General features: G+C 38.3%; 1 protein-coding gene across 4 annotated transcripts in view; it reads left to right on the forward strand.

The window, feature by feature from the left end:
- The window catches only part of PIK3R3 (phosphoinositide-3-kinase regulatory subunit 3), a 120,918-nt gene that overhangs the window by 60,479 nt on the left and 36,268 nt on the right, over window positions 1-24,171 (forward strand). For 3 of the 4 annotated variants that reach the window (XM_037149290.2, XM_053660536.1, XM_037149289.2), the window contains 2 exons: window positions 12,734-12,842; window positions 14,866-14,964. In XM_037149290.2, the coding sequence (XP_037005185.1) occupies window positions 12,760-12,842; window positions 14,866-14,964 (182 nt within the window). In that variant the 5' untranslated portion in view covers window positions 12,734-12,759. Of the gene's footprint in view, window positions 1-12,733; window positions 12,843-14,865; window positions 14,965-23,495; window positions 23,518-24,171 lie in introns of those variants that run through there. The other variant, XM_053660537.1, reaches the window with a different exon arrangement.

Here is a 24,171-nt window from a genome sequence, read left to right on the forward strand (position 1 = left end):
TTAGTATATTCCCAAAGTTGTGCAGTTATCACCACCATCTAATTCCAGAATATTTTTTATCACTCTAAAAGAAACCCTCTAGCCATTAAAAGTCACTGCCCATTCCCCTTCCCCCAGTCTGTGGTAACCACTAATCTAATTTCTGCCTCTGTGGATTTGTCTGTTGTGGACATTTTATATAAATGATATATGGCCTTTTGTGTTTGGCGTCTTTTATATAGCATAATGTTATATAGCATAAGGTTCATTTGTATTGTATCAATACAGTAAACCCTCACCTCTGCAATTTAAAGCAAAATGCACAAAATTAATTTTACAATAGGCTAGTTTATATACATAAGTGTTAAGTTCCTACAGCATATTACTGGTTTAAAAAAATCACCAAATTTCTAATAAAGACCCAAAACACTTGTAGTATTAAACATTGAAATAAACATGAGCTACATGTACACTGAACCAAGATTAATAAAAGCAAGTAAGATAATTATTTTGTATCCTGCTTATTTCAGTTCAAGGTCGGAGCCCATCCTGGGCACAAGGCAGGAGCCAGGTTTGGATAGGACACCACTCTGTGGAAGCGTACACTTTCTCTCTTTATCTTTCTCTTTCTTTCTCAGACTAGGACAATTTAGACATGCCAGTTCACCTTGCGTACACATTTTTGGGATATGGGAGGAAACTGGAGTATCTGGAGAAAACTCATGCAGATACCTAGGAGAACATGCAAACTCTACACTGGCAGTGGCCCTGGCTGGGAATTCATTTTTTTTCCTTATCACTGTTATAACAAAATGATATTCAAGAACTTACTGCACTTTATTTCTCTTTATGACTGAATATTTCACTTTATGGATGTACTGCATTTGTTAATCAGTTGTTAATCATTTGTTGATATCCATTCATCCGTTGATGGATATTTTGGGTTGTTTTCACTTTTTAGCTTTTAGGAAAATGCTGCTATGAACATTGACATACAAGATCTTGCTGGACATGTATTTTCAGTTCTATTGGAGGTATACCTAGGAGTGGAACTGCTGGGTCATGATAATCCTTTTTAACCTTTTGAGTAACTGATAAAAAATTTTCCACAGTGGCTTCATGACTTTATATCCTTGCCAGCAATGTATGAAAGTTCCATTTTTTTCTGCATTCTCAGCAACTTTTATTGTCTTTTTTATTATAGCCAGCCTATTGGGTATGAAATAGTACCTGATTATGGTTTTGATTTGCATTTCCCTAATGATTAATGATATTGAGAATTTTTTCATATACTTACTGGACTTATATATATCTTTGCTGACATGTCTGTTCAATATTTTATTCACTGTGGGGTTATTGTACATAGAATTGGTTTTTTAAATTTCATTTTTGGATTGTTCATTGCTAGTGTATAGAAATTTAATAGATTTTTGTATATTGATCTTGTTTTTGCAATTTTGCTGAGCTTGTTTATTGGCTCTAATAGTTTTTTGCATGTGTGTAGTCCTTATAGTTTTCTATTTGCAAGTAGAGATGGAGATAGTTTTAATCCTTCCTTTCTAATCTGGATGCCTTTTTAAAAAAAAATTTAACTTCCCTAATTGTGCTGGTGAGAATCTCCAATATAGTGTTGAGTAGAAGTGGCAATAGAAAACATCCTTGTATTAATTGTGATTTTAGGGGAAAATATTTAGTCTTTCACCATTAAGAATAATGTTATCTGTGGGTTTTCTAGATGTCCTTTATCAGGTTAGGGAAAGTCCCTTCTATTCCTAGTTTGTTGACTGTTTTTATCATGAAAGGGTATTTGATTTTGTCAGATGTTTTTTCCTGCATCTATTTTGATGATTAAACCTGTATTCTATTAATATGGTGCACCTGATTGATTTTTGTTTTTTGAACCAACCTTGCATTCCTAGAATAAATCTTACTTGGTTATGGTGTATAATCTTTTTTAAGTGTTACTGGAGTACACTTGCTAGTATTTGCTGAGGATTTTTGTGTCTTGTTCCTAAGGGATATTGATCTGTAGTTTTCATTGTGTTGTCTTCTCCTGGTATTGGTATCAGGGCAATACTGGCCTTATACAATGAATTGAGAAGTCCTCCTTCCTCTGTTTCACTACTTCCACCGTCCCAAACATCTAATTTCAGTATTCTTTTTTTTTTGTTATTTACTTTTAAAAATATTATTGCTGTTTTTTTTTGTTCTGCTTATTTTTATCAATACCCAGAAATACATTGTGGTCTTCATAATTGCATTTTGCTTATTAGTTGGGAATATAACTCATGGTACCCAGTAAAGCTATTTATTTATTTAAATTTTTTTTAATTGTTGTTGAAGCACAGTTGTCTCCACTTTTCTGCCACTACCCTTCCCCTCCCCATCCACCCCCACCTCCCACCCTCAATCCTATCCTCCTTTGGCTTTGTCCATGGGTTCTTTATACTTGTTCCTTGACCTCAGTAAAGTTTCAATGACTTTTTTTCACCTTTGGTATTACTTATTACTTCTAAGGAAGATGGGGATAGTTCTTTAATGCCATACAACACACACTCCCTTTGCCCATTTTTCAATAATATTTATATAATTGTTTCTTAAATTAACTTTTTAAAAAAGATTTATTTATTACTTTTTAGAGATGGGAAGAGGGGGAGAAAGAAAGGGAGAGAAACATCAATGTGTGGTTGCCTCTCATGTGACCCTCACCGGAGACCTGGCCTGCAACCCAAGCATGTGCCCTGACTGGGAATTGAACCAGCAGCCCTTTGGGTTGCAGGCCAGCACTCAATCCACCGAGCCACAGTAGCCAGGGCCTTAAATTAACTTTTAGTATTTACACTATTTTATCATGTAAATAGTGTTCACAGACAAGCCATTAGTATATGATTATATTTTTTATATAATGTTTTGGAATTAATTATTGCTTTAGTTTTTTAAATTTCACCTAAGTTTTTTTTTGTTTTTTGTTTTTTTTAAGATTTTATTTATTTATCTTCAGAGGGGAAGGGAAGGAGAGAGGAAGAGAAATATCATTGTGTGGTTGCTTCTCGTGTGTCCCCTGCTGGGAACCAACCTGCAATCCAGGCATGTGCCCTGACTGGAAGTCAAACCGTGATCCTCAGGGACGCAGGCCCGCACTCAATCCACTGAGCTACATCAGCCAGGGCTCACCTGAGTTTTTAAGTGTACTTAGGACAGATTATCCTCTACCTTGATGGAACTACAAAGCTTGTCTCAACATGGTTTAACCTCAGATAATCTATCTTTTTTTCTTTTTCTCCTTTTTCTTTTTTTCCCCATCCAGTTAATGAAAGGAAAACTTTGTTGAGGCCCCAGCATCACAGGGTTTGGGCAGAAGGCTGCCTGGTGGGCCTGAGGGAGGTGGAGGGGGTGCCTTATTTAATCTTGGGGCACAGGTTGGTATGGCTGTGCTTCTTGCAGCAGTTGACAGTGCGGGGGTGCAGGTGGGTGCAACACTCAGGGCAGATCATCTTGTGAGAGTTGTACTTCTGGGCAAGCTGGTGGAGGGAAGACCCAGTGATGCCACCCTGTAGGTGAAGCACCAAGTGCAGGGTGGACTCTTTCTGAATATTGTTGTCTGAGAGATTGTAGCCATTCTACAGCTGTTTGCCTGCAAAAATCAGACGCTGCCCTCCTTGTCTGGGATTTCAGCTTTGACGGTCTGTCTCCGTGGTGTCACTGGACTCAACCTCGAGGGTGATGGTCTTGCCAGTCTGGGGCTTCACAAAGATCTGCATCTAGGTGTCTGCTGGGGAGGCTGCTCTGCTGCCTCAATGAAAAGGATAATCTATCATTTAAATTTTTTTTCTTTCAACATATCCCCTAAGTCACCCTTCATTCTCTTGCTAGAATCCCAACTATTATTTTCAACTGTTATCCTGGTACTTCCAGTCACCATTATCCTGGGGATTGCCTTCGTTTCTGTCCTGTGTTGGCTTCCATTTTCCTGAATCCACCATTTCTTTCCTAGGTTTATTTCTTCATTTTGGTAGAAGCATCCTTTAGGAGCTTCCTAAGAAAGTGTGTGAAGAAAAAGTTGTTTGAGACTTTGTATGACTGAAAATGTCAGTTTTACCTTCATATATGTACATAATTAATAATTTGATAGGATATATAATTTTTGTTTGAAAAATCATTTTCCCTCAAAATTTGAAGGTTTTTCTCCAGTATCCTTAGTTTCTATTGTTGCTATTGAAGAATCTAAAGACATTTCTGGCCTCAGTCCTTTGTGACTTGTTATTTTCCCCCCTTGTGATGGAGTTTAGGACCACCTCTCTATCTTTGATGTGAAATTCCACATAGACATGCCTTGATGTGGTTCTTTTTCATTCATTTTGTGGCATACTCTGGGCACTTTCACTCTGGAAATAAATGTCTTTCATTCCTAAAGGTTTTTTATTTTGCATTTTAAAGATTTTATTTATTTATTTATTTTAGAGGGAGGGTGAGGGAGGGAGAAAGAAAGGAAGAGAAACATCAATGCGTGATGGAAACATCAATCAGTTGCCTCTTGCATGTCCCCAGCCGGGACCTGGTGCCCCCAGCTGCCGCACCTCTGCTGACCAGGAATCCAAAATAGTGACCTTTAGGTTTGCAGACGCCCAACCCACTGAGCCACACCAGTCAGGACTTACTCTTACTTATTTTAAATTGTTTTTTTTCTCCCTGTTTTCTGGAGCTTCTCTTAGTTCAATGTTAGATCTTGTGAGTTTATCCTCAGAATTTCTTGTTTTCCAGTATGTACGGTTTTCCCTTCTGGGAGATTAACCTCAAACTTATCTATCAGTTTGTCAAATTATTTAAAAAAAAAACCCTATTACAATTTTAATATATAAGGGATCTTATTCTTTGATGTTACTTTATTATAGATCTTGTTTGTGTTTCATAGATACAATATTTCCTTTCCTATTTCTGAGAATATTATACTTTCTCTAAAATCCTCACCCTAGAGCACATTTTTTTTCAGTGCTTTTAGAGAGAGAGAAAGGGGAAGAGAGAGAGAGAAACATTGATGTAAGAGAGCAACATCAATTAGCTGTTCTCTCACACATGCTCTGACCTGGGATTAAACCCGCAACTTGGGTATGTGTCCTGACTGGGAATCGAACCAACAATTTTTCTTTTTTTTTTTTTAGGTATATTTTATTGACTATGCTATTCCAGTGGTCCCATTTTTTCCTTCTCTTTATTCCCTTCTGCCCTACATTCCCCTCCCAGAAGCATTCCTCCCCTTATTTCATGTCCATAGGTTGTACATACAAGTTCTTTGCCTTCTCCATTTCCTGTACTGGTCTTAACATCCCCTTGTCTATTTTGTGCCTACCAATTATGCTTCTTATTCCCTGTACCTTTCATCCCTATCCTCCCCTCTCCCCCTCCCTGCTGATAACCCTCCATGTGATCTCTTTTTCTGTGAATCTGTTCGTTTTAGTTGTTTGCTTAGTTCGGTTTTGTGGGTCTTTAAAAAATATTTTATTTATTTATTTATAGAGGTGGGGGAAGGGAAGGAGAAGGAGTGGAAGAGAAACATCAGTGTGTAGTTGCCTCTCACATGTCCCCTACAGGGGACCTGGCCCGCAACCCAGGCCTGTGCCCTGACTGGGAATCGAACTGGCAACCCTTTGCTTCACAGGCCCATGCTCAGTCCACTGAGCTACACCAGCCAGGGCTGCTTAGTTCGTTTTTGGTTTTGTTTTTTTAGGTTTAGTTGTTGATAGTTGTGTTTATTGTCATTTTACTGTTCATATTTTTATCTTCTTTTTCTTAGATAAGTCTATTTAATATTTTACATAATAAGGGCTTGGCAATGATAAACTCCTTTAACTTTACTTTACCTGGGAAGCACTTTATCTGCCCTTCCATTCTAAATGAAAGCTTTTCTGGACAGAGCAATCTTGGATATAGGCCCTTGCCTTTCATGACTTGAAATACTTCTTTCCAGCCCCTTTTGCCTGCAAGGCTTCTTTTAAGAAATCAGCTGATAGTCATATGGGAATTCCTTTGTAGGTAACTCTCTGCTCTTCTCTTGCTGCTCTTAAGATTCTCTCCTTATTTTTAACCTTGGGTAATGTAATTATGATGTGCCTTGGTGTGCGCTTCTTTGGGTCCAACTTTTTTGGGGCTCTCTGAGCTTCCTGGACTTCCTGGAAGTCTATTTCCTTTGCCAGATTGAGGAAATTCTCCTTTATTATGTTTTCAAATAAATTTTCAATTTCTTGGTTTTTCTCTTCTTCTGGCACCCCTATGATTTGGATCTTGGAATGTTTAAAGATGTCCTGGAGGTTCCTAATCCTCTCCTCATTTTTTTTTTTGAATTCTCATTTCTTCATTCTGTTCTAGTTGAATGTTTATTTCTTCCTTCTGTTCCAAACTATTGATGTGAGTTCTGTTTTCCTTCCCTTCACTGTTGGTTCCCTGTATATTTTTCTTTATTTCACTTTGCATAGCCTTCACTTTATTCTCTATTTTGTGACCATACTCAACCACTTCTGTCAGCATCCTCATTACCAGTGTTTTGAGCTCTGCATCTGATAGATTGCCTATCTCTTGAACACTTAGTTCTGTTATTTGAGTAATAGAAGGTCATTAAGATTTATGCCTGTTTTCTTTTATAGTTTTAGCTCTTACATGTAGGACTTTGGCGCATTTTTTAAAGATTTTATTTATTTATTTTAGAGAGGGGAAGGGAGGGAGAAAAAGAAAGAGAGGAACATCAGTGTGTGGTTGCCTCTTGTGTTTATGCCACTGGGGACCTGGCCCACAACCCAGGCATGTACCCTGACTGGGAATCAAACTGGTGACTCTCTTGGTTTGCAGGCTGTCACTCAATCCACTGAGCCATACCAGCGAGGGTGGACTTTGTGCGTTTTGAGTCACTTTTTGTATACAGTGTGAGATAGGGATCCAACCACATTTGTTTTGTATGTGGATATTTAGTTGTGCTAGAACCTTTTTTATAAAAACTAGTTTTTCACAATTGAATTGCTTGACATCTTTGTTGAAAATCATTTGACAGTAAAGTTTCTGTTTTTTAAGAACATGTTCATATCGTTTCCTTTTTCCCTCAATATTTTGTCTAACATTTTTTGTTAATTAAAAAATTTTTGAAACAGTCTCAAACTGATAGAAAAGTTGCAAGTACAGTAACAGTAACTTGATTTTCTTGAACCATTGAGAGTAAGTTGCCAACATGATGACCACTTTTGCATTTTCACAAACAAGAACATTCTTCGATAACCTCAATACAACCATCAGAATTGGAAAATTAACATTGGTGCATTACTGTCATCTCATTCTTGGATTTAGGTTTTGTCCATTGTACCAGTGTCCTTTATAACAAGAATTTAGTCTAGAGTCACACATTACATTTACTTGTCATGATTCTGTAGTCTTCTTCAATCTGGAATGGTTCCTTAGTCTTTCTTGACTTTTATGACTTTGTCATTATGTAAGATTACAGGCTAGTTATTTTGTAGAATGTCGGTCAGTTGTGGTTTGTCTGATGTTTCCTCATGATCAGATTCAGTTTATGCATATTTGGCAGGCTTATCACAGGAGTGATGTTGTGTCCTTCTCAGTGCATCCTATTGGAGGGCCCATGAATTTCATTATTACTGATGGTATTAATCTTGATTAATTGATTAAGGTGGTGTTTGCTAGACTTCTGCACTGTTATATTAGTCTTTCTAATTGTTTTATTGCATATTTCCCATTACCATTTATCCCCCCATACCCTCTTCTATAACTCTCTTCTTTAATTTTTTGATAAATAAATATTTTTTGGGAAGGCCTTCTGAGGTTATATAATTAGTCATCCATCTTTCAGTTTTTTATTTACGTATATCTACATGAGCACATAGATTCCTAGTTTTTTAAATGGTTTATATCCTCTTATTACCATTATAAGTATTAATGCTCCAGTTGTTCCAGATTTGGTAATGGGAACTATTCACACTGGACTCTTTATTCTTTTGTCATGGCCCCTCATTCTTTGAGCAGTTGCTTACTTTCTGGCATGATGCTCCAGATTATTTGGTACTTGCTGTACTCCAGCCCTGGAATCAGCCATTTCTCTAAAGAGCTCTGGCGCCTTTTAATGGAGAATGGCATTAGAAAAGAAGATCTGAGTGTCTGTTGGGTGTGCATATTGGAGTGCTGTTGATCCCTGGACCTCTCAAGGGACAGAGCTCTGAACAGTTGTATTCCCTATAAATTTACACATTTTCGTCTATCAAATCCATGAGTTCACATCAGTAGCTGCAATTCTAGTTCAAACCAAGAGTTTATTCTAGTTTTTTACCTTTCTGTATTTGTAACTTTTCTCTTTTAGATTGTGAGAAACCTGGCTTCTATTATCTTTAATGGTTTTACTTCATTGACCCATCTTTTTATGTACCCAATCTCATAGCTGTTGCTGCATTCCCTCTGCCACCTCCCATCCCCCACCTAAGTAGAAACTCTTTACCCTTCTCTGGCTTTGCCCCACTATGTTGGGATACATACCTCCATGGGCTATGTCCTTATTGTCTTGGTCTCCTATACTGTACCACCTGGGCCCTGTGCCACTGCCTTTCTTACTTCACTCAGCTTCTTCATCATCCCATGCCAGGTTGTCCCTGCAAGGATTCCCTCCTCACCCTGATTAAGCTCTGAGATCCTGTACTGTGTTTCTGCCCTCCTGCGTGGACATAGACCTCCCTCAGCTGCTTCAGGCTCAGACACCAATTCTTGACCATTAGGACCAGCCCCGCTTGATGGCTTTTAGACTTAATTATTTGTGAAGGGAAAAAAGATTTTTAAAAAGATCGTCTTTTTAAAAAAGATTGTATTTATTTATTTTTAGAAAGAGGGAAATGGAGGGAGAAATGGAGGGAGAGAAGCATTGATGTGAAAAAGAAATATCGATTGGTTACCTCTTGTACACGCCCCGACCAGGACAGAAGCTGCAACCTAGGCATGTGCCCTGACTGAGAATTGAACTGGTGTCCCTTTGCTTTGTGGGATGATGTCCAACCAACTGATCCACACCGGTCAGGGTCATATTGTCTTTGAGAGATGATTAAGTTTTTTCAGACACTGGTTTCAAATTATAAGTTAGTGCTTTATAAGAAGAGAAAAGAAGTTCTGGTCCAGATGGTGGCATAGGTAAATGTGGTACTTGTATCCTCCTACAACCACATCAGACTTACAACTAAATTACAGAACAACCATCATTCAGAACTGCCTGCAGTCTAGCTGAACAGAAGTCCTGTAACTAAAGATACAAAGAAGCTACATCAAGACTGATAGGAGGGGCATAGGCATGGAATGGGTTTGCCCTATGCCCATGTATGGTGGTTAAAAATTGACAGGGTGTCTCAGCTTTGGAGATCCCCACTAAGGAGTGAGGGGTCTCAGCCCCTTCCAAGCTGTCAGTGTTGGGGAGAGAAGTCCCCATACTTTTGACTGTAAAGACCAGAAGGGATTGTGGCTGAGTGAGACAGTTGGCTCCTTGAGTCCCAGGTGTTAGGGTCCCTGTAGAGACTTATTTGGACTCACTTGCTCTGAGCTCCAGCACTGGGGCAGCAGCTCAAAAGGCACCAGGGAAAAATGGGGAGGAACTGAAGTGTCTGGCTTCAGGACTAGGGCTGGAGGGGCAGCTTTCTCTCGGACAGAGATGTTGGCAGAGCCAGGCTGGTGCCATATCCGAGTCTTTTGAGTCTCCATGAATCTGGCTAACACTGTTAGCTGCCTCCCCCAATGATTCCCTGAGATCCCACCCCACTCAACTTTTGGGCCTACCCAAACTATTTCCAGTGGCTTTTCAAACAAAGGGCCTCTCCTGGATCACACTTTGGACTTTCTTAAAAATCTCTCAAATAAGCAATATTTGGCCTGTGCCTATCCAGTACCTCTTGTTAAGTGGCACCAGACCTGGCACTAGCAGCAGCCAGCCTCAGTTTACAGCTTGGCATCCTGTCCTGGGTACCTCCAAGACCAGCACAAATAGCAGCCATCTGCAGATTGCTCTGTAGCTCATTCCAGGTGGCCCCGGGCAGGGTACAGGCAATGGCTGACCTTGTACCCACCAGGAGGCCCCAGACCCAGTGCACCTGGTGGACAGCTTTAGACCCCGCTGTATTATAATGTGATCACCTCCACCAGTGATAGGAGGGGCAGACTCGGTGGGCACCAAAGCCCCAGTGAAGCTAGTCCTGCTCTGTGGGGTCAATCCCTGAACAAGCAGGTCCTCTACTGTATTTGCAGCCAGCCCTCACAGCTGATTGGCCCTGGGAGGGCAATCCTTCCATGTAATGGGCTGACACCGATCAAGGCTTAAGTACAATGAGACAATATACATTCAGCTCACAGAGGGCACACTTGGAGCTCCCAGCTCAGGTAACTGGGGAGGTGTGCCACTGGGACCTACAGGACACCTACTATATAAGGCCACTCTACCAAGTTTGGGCAATGTAGCAACTTTACCTGACACATAGAAATAAACACAGGGAAGCAGTGAAAATGAGGAGAAAAAGAGATCCCAGATGAAAGAACAGAAGAAATCTCCAGAAAAAGAACTAAATGAAATGGAGACAAACAATTTATCAGGTACAGGGTTCCAAACAATGGTTATAAGGATGCTCACTAAGTTCCTAGAATGAGAACTTCAACAGAATAAGAAAGGGCTTGGAAACTATAAAAAATAACCATCAGTAATGAAGGATACAATAACTGAAATGAATAATTTACAGAGAATCAACAACACTGGAGTAGATAAAGCAGATAATCAAATTAGCAATTTGGAATACAAGGAAACAAGAAACAACCAACCAGAACAGCAAGAAGAATTAAAAAATGAGGATAGTGTAAGGAGCCCCTGGGACAACTTCAAACATACCAACATTCACATCACTGGGATGCAGGAAGGAGAAAAGAGTGAGCAAGAAAATGAAAACCTATTTCAAAAAGTAATGACAGCCCTGGCTGCTGTAGCTCAGTGGATTGAGCACGGGCCTGCAAACTAAGGGATCGCGGTTCGATTCCTAGTCAGGGCACATGGCTAGGTTGCAGGCCAGTTCCCAGCATAGAATGCACAAGAGGCAACCATACATTGATATTTCTCTCTCTCTCTCCTTCCCTTCCCCTCTAAAGATAAATGAATACAAATCTTTAAAAAAAGACACATTAAAAAAAAAAGTAATGACAAAACTTCCCATACCTGATGAAGGAAACAGACATACAAGTCCAAGGAAGCGCAGAGAGTCCTAAACAAGATGAACTCGAAGAGGTCCACACCAAGACACATTGTAATTAAAAAGCAAAAGGTTAAAGACAATCTTAAAAACAGCAAGAGAAAGGAAGTTATCTATAAGGGAGCTCTCCTAAGCCTGTTGGCTCATTTATCAACAGAAACTTTGCAGGCCAGAAAGGATTGGCAGGAAATATTCAAAGTGATGGAAAGTAAGGATCTATAACCAAGATTACTCTACCCAGTAAAGCTATCATTTAAAAATCGAAGAACAGATAAAGAGCTTTCCAGATAAAAAGTTAAAGGAGTCTATCACCACCAAACAATATATTACATGAAATGTTAAAGGGTCATTAAGAAAAAGAAAGAGGGGGAGGAGAATAAAAAATATGAACAATAATATGGCAGTAACTACATATCTATCAACAGTTGCTTTAAATGCAAATGGATTAAATGCTCCAATCAAAAGACATATGGTAGCTAAATGGATAATAAAACAAGACCTTTACATATGCTGTCTGCAAGAGACTCACTTCAGATGAAAAGATACACAGACTGAAAATACTGGGATGGAAAAAGATATTTCATGAAAAATGGAGACAAAATGAAACAAAAAAGCTTGGGTAGCATACTTAAGCCAGACAAAATAGACTTTAAAACAAAGACTATAACAGGAGACAGAGAAGGACCTGGCAACTCTGCTTCTGGGTATTTATCCCAAGAAACCCAAATGCTAAATCAAAAAGACATATACATTCTTAATTGCCCATCAGTAGAGGAGTGGTTAAAGAAGTGGTGCATAAAAATGATGGAATGTGACTCAGCCATAAAAAAGAATGAAATCTTGCCATTTGAGGCAACATGGATGGACCTAGAGGGTGTTGTGCTGTGTGAAATAAGTCAGACAGAGAAAGACAAATGTCAGGTGGTTTCACTTATCTGTGGAATCCAAAAAATGAATGAGCAGAACAGAAACAGACTTAGATACAGAGAACATTTTGACAATTGCTAGATGGAAGATGGGTTGGGGAGATGGGTGAAAAAGGTGAAGGGATTTAGAAGTACAAATTGGTAGTTACAGAATGGTTATGTAAAGTACAGTGTAGGGAATTTAGTCAATAATGTTCAATAACTGTATATGGTATCAGGTTGGTACTAGATTTATTGGGGTGATCATGTTATATCAATGTCTAATTATGGGGTTGTATACATGAACTAATATATTATGTCAATTGTGTTTTAAAAATTAAAAGTAAATTAAAAAGTAAGGGAAAAACCCAAATAGCTGGAAAATTTCACTTTTCAGGCAATTGTTGGTATAGTTCTAAAAGGATTTTTTTTTTTTGGCTGATGTTTAAGATTTAACATAAAACAACACAATTTGATTTATAATTATTTGAGTCTCAGTGTATTAATACATTGGTTAGTGAGCGGTTCCTGACTGAGGGAATTAGAAAACAAATGATAATTTCATTTACAAAATAATATACATTTTTCTTCCAGCTCTTCCTCCAAAGCCACCTAAGCCAATGACTTCAGCTGTTACAAATGGAATGAAGGACAGTTCTGTTTCTCTTCAGGATGCGGAATGGTACTGGGGGGACATTTCAAGGTAACTAGAATGCTACTATAATGGAATGCATGTTTTAAAAAGTCATTTTTGAGAATTAGTAGTTAAAATGAAACATTGTAATGTCCCCTTAGTTGTTATGTAAAGATTACCATTTAAGAGATTGTGTAAGAAAATCTCAAAAGTTTCTAAATGCTTTTCTTCCCACAAAAAAGTAACAATCTTTGAATTATAAGTGTGATTTTACTTTTAACTCTATATTGAAGATAGATTTCTGAATAAATTATATATACACTTAAGATATAGTTGCACATGTTTTAGGATAAAAGATACTTATAGGTACTTAATTTTCCTTACCTTTTGTTTCTAAGGCACTGGTTCCACAATCTTTACATGTGCAAGAATCAATTGGGGTGGGATCCAGGAATCTGCATTTAACAACCACCCCAAGTGATTTTGATGCACTCGTCACACGCCTCATTTTGGGAAACAGGACTCTAGGACAGATTTGCTCTTTTGGTAAAATGTGGTTTTGGAAAATTTTGAATCTAGAGAATATATACACTTAAATATGTAGGTTGGCAAAAGTAGATTTACGGTTACACTGGCATCCTTTTGAGTTAAAGCTATTGTAATAATCATAACCTGCATATCTTTTCCCATATGAACAACTGTAAAACCACTTTTACTCACTCATGTATATATTCTAAATTTGAATATTCTATTTTCTTGTTTTTAAAAAGCACTATACATTTCTGCCAAGTCAGGTTTCAGGTTGATACTGTATTTCTCAATATTCTTGCCCTTATCTTTCGCTTTTTTATTCTCTCCTATTACCAAAGTGGCACTCATTTTTTCTTTTTTTTTATAATTTGAACCATTTTAAAATGTATAATTTAGTGGCATAAAGTGCATTTAAATGTTGTTCAGTCATCACCACCATCCATCTCTGGAACTGTTTCATCTCCCCCAAATGAAACTCTGTACCCATTAATAATACACTAACTCACCTTTCCTCTTACTCTCTCCCTAGGCCCTCCCTGGCAACCACCATCCTACTTTCTGTTTTTATAAATTTGACTACTATAGATACCTCATATAGTATACAATATTTATTTATTTGTGACTGGGTTAGCATAATGTCTTTAGGGTTTATCCATGTCGTAGCATGTGTCAGAATTTATTTCATTTTTTAAACCTGAATAATACTTCATTTTTATTTATTTATTTGTTTGTTTGTTTGTTTATTTATTTATTTATTTATCTGGACATTTGGCTTTGATGTGTGTTTGGGTTGATTCCAGCTTTTGGCTAGTGAATAATGCTGCTATGAACTTTGGTGTATACATGTTCAAGTTCCTTTTTTCATTTCTTTTGGGTATATACCCAGAAATGAGATTACTGGGTCACATGCTAATTCTATATTTAATTTTTTGAGGAAGACAATATGTTTTATATTATCAGAAAAATTTTATTTTAACATTGTATAATAAAAGGTTCTCTTACACTTAAATACTATTTCAATTTATATTTTAAGACCCTGTGGTTCTATAATTCAGGGTCTTTTATGCCCTGCCATTTTCTTTGAGTATTCTAGTGTTGTTCCTTAAAGTCCCAAATCAGCTCTGTAGAGGAATTTATCAGTATAAATTCATATTGGAGGATATTGTATTGAAAGATTGTGAATTTAGTGAGTCCCCCCCTGCCATCAGACACAGCCACCAGCGTTGCTTTAATATAACCTTCTTTCTAAACACCTGCTGGTTTTTCCTGAAACTCTGCAAGTTCAGACTTGCAGAAGGAATCCCTAAAGGCTTAATGGAAACACTATCCCCTATAGACAGTTGAAATCTGGAAAAGTTTAAGATGCAAACAGCCCTTCCTTAGATTGCATAACACTGAAAATCAAAACAGAATGAACATATCTAGGGGGAGGAACTAAATGACCTCTGAAGGCCCCATGATTATAAAACCTTAAACATACCCACCTCCCAATAATCCTTAGTAATAATAAGAAAACAAATGATGCTTACTTTTTTTCCCATTTTTTAAAATAATTCTTCAGGGAGGAGGTAAATGACAAATTACGGGACATGCCAGATGGTACCTTCTTGGTCAGAGATGCCTCAACAAAAATGCAGGGAGATTATACTCTGACTTTGCGGTGAGTATAATGTAGCATTTTGGTTAGTGTTTTACTAGCATTATTTATTTCTGGGAATATAAAAATTTCTGTATTTTATTTACATCTTATATATATATATATTTATTATGTTTTTATTTAATCTAGATACATAATTTTAGTTGTTTAAACTTTTCTATACATTAAATATTTAAATGTCTTATAAAATGACAATGTTTATTTTTATGTAGCAATAAAGTAAAAAAGCTAAAATTCTTAGTAAGAAAATAAGATGTATACTGTTGACCTTCTGAGTGAAGCAGAAACCATGTGCACAGCCTAAGGTTATTAACGATATATTGAGAATCCACCTCTCTAATAACCCTATCATTTCTTTAATGTAGACTTCAAAGAGTTAAAACTTAACCTTATTTGGGTTGATGATGATAGGTAGAAGATAAAGCAATTCTTAGTCTGTATCATGCTGTCCATGTGGTCCTATTAGAATCTCATAGCCCTGGCTGGTGTAGCTCAGTGGAGTGAGCGCGGGCCTGCGAACCAGGCAGGTTCGATTCCCAGTCAGGGTACATGCCTGGGTTTCAGGCCGGTTCCCTGCAGGCCAGTTCCCAGCAGGGGACACACGAAAGGCAACCATACATTGATGTTTCTCTCCCTCTCTCCTTCCCTTCCCCTCTAAAGATAAATAAATGAAATCTAGAAAAAAAATAAAAGAATCTCATAAGTGGTGGGTGTTTCACTTTGTATATTTACAAAGATGGAACATATATTTTAAAATATTAGGAAAATTGCTTTAGATATTTCTGCAATTAATTTTAACAATTAAAATAGTCTAATTACAATAAAGTTGTTTTTAAAAGAAGAATAATAACAGTAACAGTAACAATTTCCTTGTATTAAGCATTTTACATGTAATATTTATTTCTCACAACCACCTTATGTGGTGTAGATATTAATATTTCTATTGTATAGATGAGGCAACTGAAGCTCAGCCTGGTTAAGAAACTTGCCCAAAGACACATAGCTAGTAAGTGACAGAGGATGAGTTCAAAGGCAGATTTATCTGGCTCCTTGCTGCCTTTCCATCCTGGTATCTTTAAGGAAAGCAATCCTGCCCTGGCTGGTGTGGCTCAGTGGATTGAGTGCTGTCCTGCAAACCAAAGGGTCACCGGTTTGATTCCTAGTCAGGGAATATGCCTGGGTTGTGGGCCAGGTCCCTGGTTAGGGGGTGCATGAGAGGCAACCACACACTGATGTTTCTTTCCCTCTCTTCCCCTCTAAAAACAAAAGAAATAAAATCTTTAAAAAAAAGAGAAGTAATCCTGTATTTTATGCTAGAAATTTGAAGTCACTATATTAGTTTCAGGTAAAGGTATTAAGAAGTTAATACTTTAGGACTTCAGTTCTGCTGAGGAATGATCAATGTTTTACATTGGTTCATTCAACATAATTTTTTTCTACCCTAATCAGACTTCTGTCTTACCATTCTACAGGGACTGGTAAACTAGTGGCCACTACTCTCTTACCTTACCTGACCTATTAGCAGCATTAGTCATACTCTTCTGATTTTCTTTGTAGTTTTAGGCCATTCCTTTACTCAATATCTAAAGGTTAATTGTTCCCCAGTTCATACTTAGGCCTTTTCTTCTCTGAATTCATTCTCCCACAATGAAGCTTGTGCTGTCCCATGTCTTTTTTTAAAGATTTTATTTAGAGGACTTCTGCCAAGATGGAGACATAGGTAGAAGCACTGCACCTTCTCACACAACTAAGTTTAAAAATAACAAAGTTTTAGCAACAAAAACGCAGCCAAACCACAGAAAATTGAACTACACGGAAGTCTGACAACAACGAATCACTCACCTAAACTGGTAAGAGGGGCAGAGCCAGCAGCAGAGCAGGGCCGAGCAGGAACGATCCACCAGACCGACCCGCGCTCACAACCCACGTGCGCCAGCAGCTGTGGGCGGATCCCAGGTGTGAAGAAGCAGGTGGACCCACTGAGGGCTGATCTTGCTCACATTTGCGCACAGATAAACCGGTGAAGGAGCTAGCAGTGAGACGGACGGCGCAGGCCCCAGAGGCAGGAAGCAGCAGAGGGAACCACCATTGTCCTTCTCTGACCCTGCCCCCACATACAGCGTCACAAACCAGTGACCTGGGTGGCCCTGCCCTGGTGAACAACTAAGGCTCCACTTCTCATACATAACAGGCACAAACAGATCAAAACATGGCTCAAGAACAACTCAGAGCCCCAGAGCCCATAAATCTAAGCAATGAAGAAATAGCCAAACTTTCAGATGCACAGTTCAAAACACTGGTGATCAGGATGCTCACAGAACTGGTTGATTTTAGTCACAAATTAGAGGAACAAATGAAGGCTAAACTAATTGAAATGAAGGGAAATACACAGGAAACCAATAGTAATGGAAAGGAAACTGGGACTCAAATCAAAGGAGTGGACCAGAAGGAGGAAAAAAATGACCAAACAGAAAAGGATGAAGAAACAAGAACTCAGAAAAATGAGGAGAGGCTTAGGAACCTTCAGGACATCTTTAAATGTTCCAACATCCAAATTATAGGGGTACCAGAAGGGGAAGAGGAACAGCCATGAATGGAAAACTTATTTGAACAAATAATAAAGGAGAACTTCTCCAATCTGGCAAAGGAAATAGACTTCCAGGAAATCCAGGAAGCTCAGAGAGTCCCAAAGAAGTTGGACCCAAGAAGGAACACACCAAGGCACATCATCATTACATTAGCCAAGATTAAAATGAAGGAGAGAATTCTAGAAGAAGCAAGAGATAAGGGGACAGTCACCTACAGAGCAGTTCCCATCAGACTGTCAGCTGATTTCTCAAAAGAGACCTTACAGGCAAGAAGGGGCTGGAAGGAAGTATTCCAAGTCATGAAATCCAAAGACCTACGTCCAGGATTGCTCTATTCAGCAAAGCTTTCATTTAGAATGGAAGGGCAGATAAAGTGCTTCTCAGATAAGATCAAATTCAAGAAGTTCATCATCCCCAAGCCCTTATCATATGAAATGTTAAAGGGACTTACCTAAGAAAAAGAAGATAAAAAAGATGAACAGTGAAAGGACAGCAAACTCACAGTTATTAACAACCACACCTAAAACAAAAGCAAACTAAGAGGACAGCTAGATCAGGAGCAGAACCATAGAAATGAAGATCACATGGAGGGTTAGCAACAGGGGAGTGGGAGAAGGAGAAGGGGAGAGAAGGTACAGGAAATAAGTAGCATAGATGGTAGGTAGAAAATAGATAGGGGGGAGTGCAAGAATAGTATGAAAAATAAAGAATCTAAAGAACTTGAGACACGTGGTCATAAACTAAAGGGGGTGAATGGTGGGGGAGGGGTGTGCAGGGTTGAGGGGAATGAAGGGGGAAATAGAACAACTATAATGGCATAATTAATAAAATATATTTTAAAAATATAAATAAAAAGTGAAAGAAAAGAAAATAGAAAAAAGATTTTATTTATTATTTTTAGAGGGGAAGGGAGGGAGAAAGAGAAGGAGAGAAACATTAATGTGCAAGAGATACATTGATTAAGTTGACTCTTGCACGCCCCCATCCCAGGCACATGCCCTGACCAGCAATTGAATCAGTGACTTTTCCATTCACAGACTGGCACTCAATCCACTGAGCTGCATCCAAGGCAGTGTGCTGTGGTTTTAATATACAATTATGTGGTGATGATTCATAAACTTTATCTCTAGCTCTGACCTTCAGAACTTCAGATGCATTTGCCCAGTTGCCTGCTTGCTTTGCCACTAGATAACTAGGGGATATACTAATTTTAGCAAGGGCAATGCAAAATTTATGTCAAACCCAACTCCTCCTACCCAAACTGTTTCTCTTCAAGACCTTTTTAAAGAAATAGAACCACTATCTCTACAGTTACTCAAGCCTCAAGTCTTTTTCCCTCTCTTTCTCTAACCCTCACATTGAATTCATCATTAAACAAGTCTTGCCAACTCTATCCCCAAATTTATATTCATAATCTCTTCACATTTCTCTGTCATCTAAATCTTGCTTCATCTTTTCAGTCACCTCCTAGCATCATCTTTTCAGTCACCTCCTAGCATCTTAAAATTTCTAATCTTTCCCACCTCTGTTGAACATTTTCTGCATAGCACCCAGAGTGATAATTTTAAGATATGAATCTGATTTCTCCTTTGCTTAAAACTCTTTTAAGAGTTTCTTTGCTGCATCTAAGGTAAAGAATTTAGATTTTATTCTAACTTACTGTATTTAACCCAGTCTTGGCCTCCTTCTTACACTTCCTTTCTTGTCATTCTCTGTCTGTCCATTACTAGCCTTTCTGTATCTCAAGACAAGTGAGGTTTATTCCTGCCTTAGGATTTTGAAATAGCTGTTCTGTTTGCTCTTTGAAATAACTGTTCTTTCTGATCTTTGCATAGTTGGTTCCTTCTTTTCATTTAGATCTCTACATACATGCCACCTCTTCAGATCTTCTGAATCACTCAATCCAAAGTAGCCAACCAAGGATGTATATAGCCTCAATTTACTTCTCTCTGGGCTGCTCACTGTTTTCACCTAATCTTCCAACTTGTTTATCTCACCCCCACAAAAATTTAAGTTCTCTAAGATTGGGGACTTTGTTCAATCATAGCTATATCCCCAGAGTCTAGATTAGTGTGTGATAGTGGATAGGCATTAGATAACAGATGCCTAATAAATAGATACTAAATGAATGAATGTTCTTATGTATCTGCAAAATGGTTTTAATCTTATGCTAAGGTACTCTTTTACAATGGCTAGATTCCTCATTACAACCAATTAAAAGCAACAATTTTTATATCTTGGGAATGAGGAAAAGAGCCTGCATAATTATGTAATTTATCTAAAGTTTCAGTGCTTTTAAGGGAAAAAGGCCAGGGCGGGGCCCCACTTAAAGCTTTCTAGTCTAGAGCCACTGCGTTAGAGACCTACAGCTGGAAGGAATCTTTGATATTACCTGGTTCATCTAGGTTTCTCCAGATACAGGAATTCTCTGTATAGTGTTTTTCAGAAAGGGCCATTACTGAGTTTGCATGTGATCTTTCAGTCATAGGGAGCTAGCATGTTCTTTTTTAGGCAGACCATTTTATTTAGAGGATCATCTTTCTGCTTTATATTGTGCTAGGGCTGGGGTTATGAACATAAGTAAAACATGAATTTTCCTTAAGAGTTCATAATCCAGGTATGTAATGGTGGAATAGGAGAGGTGCATTTATACCATATCTTAATGCAGTGTGCTAAGTGTTATATTAGAGTTCTGTCTCCATTCTCCTTTTCCCAGCCCCCGGTAACCATTGTTCTGTTTTCTGTCTCTGAATTTGACTATTTTAGTTAATTAATATAAGTAGAATCACATAATATTTATCCTTTTGTATATGGCTTATTTAATGTAGAATGATGTCTTTTAAGTTCATACATGTCATAGCATATGTTAGCATTTCCTACCTTTTTAAGGCTGAATAATATTTTGTTGTATTAGATATACTATGTTTTGTTTATTGGTTGGTTGACATTCGCAAAGAATATTTTAAGATTTTCATGTGTCTAGCACAAGGTCTTACATATAATAGGTACTCAGTAAACATTTGAAGGAAGGATTAAATAAAAGGAAGAAAAAGAATTTTTCTCAGGGGAAATGACTGTTGAACAAGGCCTTGATAGATTTTGCTAGGCAGGAAAGTGCTGGTCTTAATTCAATTTAGTAAATACTCATTGCTCAGGACTAGTTACTCTGCAGAAAAGCTAATAATGGGTTAAAACTTTTGTTTCAAGGAAGGCAGACTAGTAATGGTAAAGGGAATAAAAAATGCTTTGAATTAAACTAAAATAACAGAAGTACAAACAGTGTGCTTTGAGGGCTTAAAAAAGGGCAAGCAGTAGCTTGTTGAGAGAATATAAAAAGCTGTTCACCATGGAAGAAATTGCATTTGCAGTGTATTTTGAACAGGGGATGGGTTTGGATATGTAGAAAGTTGGGGGATGCATTTGCAGGATTAGGTAACAATAGGAAAAATATATAGAGGTGAGAAACGATAGTCTTGTTCAGAGAGATGCAGTTCCATTTGGTTAGTGAGTGGAGTTTATAAAGAGGAAAAAGTGATGAGGGGGATAGAAGGGTAGAATGTTGGAAAAGGGTCATGTTGATGAGGGCCTTGAATTCTAAAACTTGGAGTTTGTATTTAATGTTGTAGATAGGCAGGGGGAACCATTGCCATTTTTTCAGCAGGGAAGTTATATGCACAGGCTATATTTGAATAGAAAGAATAACAGAAGATAGATACTTACTAGTAGAGTTAGAAGACTATTGAGGGGTAATGGTGATCCAGAAGAGGATTTATTCTTTAATCATTTAATTTTTAATGAGTGCCCACAGTGTTAATAAGCACTGCTCTAGGAAAAGGAAACGATGAGAAGCCAAATATGGTCTCTTGTCTATAGTGTTCATGTTCAGGGGTAGGGGTAGGTGTCGGGGTAGGAGGTCCCTGGCTGGGTGGCTCAGTTGTAGTGTCATCTGTGCACCAGAAAGTTGTGGGTTCATTCCCAATCCCTAGTCAGGGCACATACCTGGGTTGTGGGTTCAGTCCCTGGCGGGGTGCTTACAGGAGGTAACCTGTCGGTGTTTCTGTCACATCGATGTTTCTCTCTCTCCCTTCCTTTCTCTCTAAAAATCAATTAAAACAAAATTTTTTAAAAAAAGAAGTAACAGTTAATGGAGTGCTATAAAGAGAATTAAAAGGGCTATATGATAGAGAATATGAAGAAAGGGAATTTAAGATAGTTTTGAGAAGGAAGGCCTCTATGAGGATATGACTTCTGAAAACTTAAGGATTAGAAAGATCCAGCCAGAAAAGTGTTCTAGGGAGAGGGAACAGAAAATGCAAAGACACTGATTTGGGGAAGATTTGGTGAATCATTGACTACGAAGACCACTGTGGCTGGCTTTCAGTGTGAACCACAGAGTGGTGGGAGATGAAGCTGAAAGTGGGAAGCTAGCTACAGAGAGCCTAATGAGCCATGGGAAGGTACTTGAATTTTATTTCTAAGTATAAAAAAATAATAAGGGCTTTTAATGAAGGGAATGACATGATTGAAACACTGAATACACTATATTAGGATGGTGCCTCCAAGAAAGGAATTGAGTCAAAGTAAGGTAGTGGAGCTAAGAGCAAAAGGGATTTGATAATAGAATATGTATGAGGTTGAGAGGGAGTTGAAGGTGGTTTGAGCCTGCTGGGCTTAGAATGCATGTGCCATTTATAGAAATAGGAAGTACTCTCAGGAACAGTGTTTTATTGGGGAAGTGGGGAAGATGTTGATTTTAGCTGCTCCAGAACTTCTAGGTTCAGAAGTATAGGTTTGGTGCCTACAAGAGAATAGACAGCCAGAAAAAGATTCAGTACCTTCAGTATCATCTACATAGAATATATGGGGGAAGAGGGTAGAGGCTGAAGGCAAGTTCTTTTAGGGAATAACTGTGTTTAGCAGCAGGAAGGAAGCAGTTAAAGAGCATTCTAAGAGTTTGAGAGAAAAGAATATCACAGAAGTCATGGGAGAATGAAATATTAAGAAGGATGTGGGGGGGCAGCAAGAAGGAAAGGAGAGTAGAAATTTTGCTGCAAAGAAACTGAGCCTGGGGTAGAGGGGTGGGGCAGAGTCTCAATTTGGTAAGTCATTGGTGACCCTCAAAGAATAACAATGAGAATAAAATCTGACTGGAGAGAGTAAGTGATCAAGTAGAGGTTTTTCAAGTCAATAACTGCTGTTAAAATCAGTAACTAGTATTCATTGTAGAAAATCTGGATAGTTAACAGATCTTTAGGAATCTGCTTTATGCCAGGCATTGGGCCTGATGCTAGGATATAAGAAGGAATGTCATGGTTCTCCGTTTCAAGATTATGTGAGGGAGAGAGACATATAATTAGAAATTCACCATTCTTGTTTCTTCATATCTTCATTTCCTTCCTCCCTTGCTTAAGAGTCCATGGTTCGTTATTAAAATAACCCTTGTGAATATATCTCAGCAAACTTGCTCCTCTCTCCCTCCATTTTAGTCACCTTACTATATTCCAATACTTGGCAAATTCAACTCTGTCTATTCCCTCCTATACCTGGACAGCCAAATTTGAAGAAAAATATACCATGCTGACTGGTCTTGAAAACGGAAAAGGTGGTGTTCTTGGCTGCTTGTCACCTACCAGCCCCAATAAGCAGAGACAGGGATTGAATCTTTATGGGCACTTGATTCAGATGGCTGGTGATCTGAGAAGACGGCGAGTTTGTACCCTAAGAGAGTATCTTAAACTCCATTTTAAACCAACCCTTTTTATAAGGAGAAGAAAAGTGTAGGTAAGGGGTTTGGAATTCAGGGAAAAAGTTTCAGATAAAAGCTACAGGATTCTTTCTTCTGTGTGGTGGGTAGTAGGCAGGTGGTGGGTGTCTCACCCTGGAGAACAGTGGCTCAAATATCATCTTGATTACTTGCAGTCCTCCTGAGGTACAAAGGTGGAACTGCTTGTGGTCTCCTGGAGTCAAGGTGGGTCACACTTTCAGTTCTTGAAACAATAGCTTTTCACATGCATTGATTACTAAGCTTATTAGCTATTACCTGAAACGAAAAATTTTCCAACATTTGAGTCCCCCATCAGTCTCACATTTAAATTTGTGACTACTAATCTTAAGCAGGACTTTAAGCAGTACTTTAGTCCTGCTTAGATGAATTTCTGCATCTCCCCAACCTATTTGCTTCCCCACTTTCCTAGATGACAATTTCACATGTACTTTTTTTCTCTTCAAATCAACAACACATCTTCCCCTTTTATTTACAGAAGTTGCTGAGAAATGAAAGCTGTGTGAAGAGATCTAACTGCCTTATGCTACTATTGCCAAGTTATCAACATATTTGCACTTGAATGTGAAAATTGCCTTTCTCTTGGTCCAGCAGGGAGACTGACTGTTCATGTTTTTGTTGAGGATCTCCCTCTTGAGGACTGGATCCCAACTCTATCTTAAATTTATTCAAGGACACTGCCTTGGGAATTATCTTGTCTTTTTTTTGGATCAACAGTTTTTGTCTCTCTACTGAGTCACCATTAGCATATAAATATGCTCTACTCTCCCATTTAAGAATAGTAAATAAAGAAAATTTCCTGACCCTATTTCTCTGTCCAGCTATTTTCCTATTTTTCTG

This window comes from Artibeus jamaicensis, unplaced genomic scaffold, assembly GCF_021234435.1.
Source record: "Artibeus jamaicensis isolate MK-2021 breed Jamaican fruit bat unplaced genomic scaffold, CSHL_Jam_final scaffold_847, whole genome shotgun sequence".
In the NCBI taxonomy this organism is placed as follows: domain Eukaryota; kingdom Metazoa; phylum Chordata; class Mammalia; order Chiroptera; family Phyllostomidae; genus Artibeus; species Artibeus jamaicensis.